General features: G+C 43.1%; 1 protein-coding gene across 1 annotated transcript; it reads left to right on the forward strand.

The window, feature by feature from the left end:
- Nucleotides 1-228: 228 nt before the first annotated feature.
- On the forward strand, nucleotides 229-1,948 carry LOC110583651 (zinc finger protein 658B-like; the record flags this gene model as incomplete). The annotated part of the gene is made up of 2 exons (XM_044912520.1): nucleotides 229-798; nucleotides 901-1,948. Coding segments are annotated over 2 exons (1,618 nt in total), but the record flags the coding sequence as incomplete, so codon positions are not given.
- Between the last annotated feature and the right edge of the window lie 13 nt (nucleotides 1,949-1,961).

Below are 1,961 nucleotides of genomic sequence, written 5' to 3' on the forward strand. Positions count from 1 at the left end.
CAATACATGTGCAGCAAATGTGGGAAATCCGTAGGCTGCAACTCTGTCCTCATTCATCCCCAGGGATGGCACAATGGAGCGAAGAGTTATGTTTGCAGTGGATGTGCAAAACCTTTTATCCATAGATCAGTGTTGATTACTCATAGGGTTCGCCCTGGAGAAAGGTTTTATAAATGTTGTGGCTGTGCAAAATCTTTTCCCTCTATGTCTGCCCTTTGTTATCATCAGAGATCTCACACAGACTTAAGACCGTATGAGTGCAGTGATTGTGGGAAATCTTTTACCACTACTTCTATCCTCCGTGCTCACCAGAGAGTTCACACTGCAGAAAGGCCCTATGAGTGCAGTGAATGTGGCAAGTCCTTTGTCCGAAGGTATAGTCTCAAAGTACACATAAAGGTTCACTCAGGTGAAAGGCCTTATAAGTGTAATGAATGTGAGAAATCTTTTAAGTGGAAGTCCACATTGATTAAACACCAGAGAATTCACACTGGAGAAAGGCCTTATGAGTGCAGTGAATGCGGGAAATCTTTTATCTGTAGGACTCACCTCCATTATCATCACAGAATTCACACTGGAGAAAGGCCTTATGAGTGCAGTGAATGTGGCAAGTCCTTTATCCGAAGAAATATCCTCAAAGTACACGTAAAGGTTCACTCAGATGAAAAGCCTTATAAGTGTAATGAATGTGGGAAATCTTTGAAGTGTAAGTCAACACTGATTAAACACCAGAGAATTCACACAGGAGAAAGGCCTTACGAGTGCAGTGAATGTGGGAAATCTTTTGCCACTAGTTCTGTGCTTCATTCTCACCAGAGAGTTCACACTGGAGAAAGGCCTTATGAATGCAGTGAATGTGGGAAATCTTTTACCACGAGGTCTGTCCTCCGTGATCACCAGAGACTTCATACTGGAGAAAGGCCTTATGAGTGCAGTGAATGTGGGAAATCTTTTACCGCTAATTCGGCCCTCCATTATCACCAGAGAGTTCACACTGGAGAGAGACCTTATGAGTGCAGTGAGTGTGGCAAGTCCTTTGTCCGAAGAAATAGCCTGAGTGTGCACCTAAAGGTTCACTCAGGTGAAAAGCCTTATAAGTGTAATGAATGTGGGAAATCATTGAAATGTAAGTCAACATTCGTTGAACACCAGAGAATTCACACAGGAGACCGGCCTCATGAGTGCCGTGATTGTGGGAAATCTTTTGCTACTAGATCTGCCCTTCGTTCTCACCAGAGAGTTCACACTGGAGAACGGCCTTATGAATGCAGTGACTGTGGGAAGTCTTTTACCACTACTTCTCACCTTCGTTCTCACAAGAGAGTTCACAATAGTGAAAGGCCTTATGAATGCAGTGAATGTGGCAAGTCCTTTTGCCGAAGGAATAGTCTCAATGTACACATCAAGGTTCACTCGGGTGAAAGGCCTTACAAATGTAATGTATGTGGGAAATCTTTGAACTATAAGTCGACGTTCATACAACACCAGAGAATTCACACAGGAGAAAAGCCTTATCTGTGCAGTGAATGTGGGAAATCTTTTAGTTATAGCCGCGCCCTCCGGTATCATCGTCAAAGTCACCTTGCAGTAAGTCCTTATGATTGTAGTGATTGTGGGAAATCTTTTACTTGTAGTTCTTACCTCCGTGATCACCAGAGAGTTCACACTGGAGAAAGGCCTTATAAATGCAATCACTGTGGAAAAACTTTCACTTCTCGTTCCCTCCTCCGTTCTCACCAGAGACTTCACACTGGAAAAAGGCCTTATGAGTGCAGTGAATGTGGCAAGTCCTTCTTCCAAAGAAATACCCTGAATGTACACATAAAGGTTCACTCAGGTGAAAAGCCTTATAAGTGTAATGAATGTGGGAAATTGTTGAAGTACAAGTCGACATTCATTCAACACCAGAGAATTCACACCGGAGAAAGGCCTTATGAGTGCAGTGAATGTGGGAAATCTTT

This window comes from Neomonachus schauinslandi, unplaced genomic scaffold (assembly GCF_002201575.2).
Source record: "Neomonachus schauinslandi unplaced genomic scaffold, ASM220157v2 HiC_scaffold_4916, whole genome shotgun sequence".
NCBI classification, from domain to species: domain Eukaryota; kingdom Metazoa; phylum Chordata; class Mammalia; order Carnivora; family Phocidae; genus Neomonachus; species Neomonachus schauinslandi.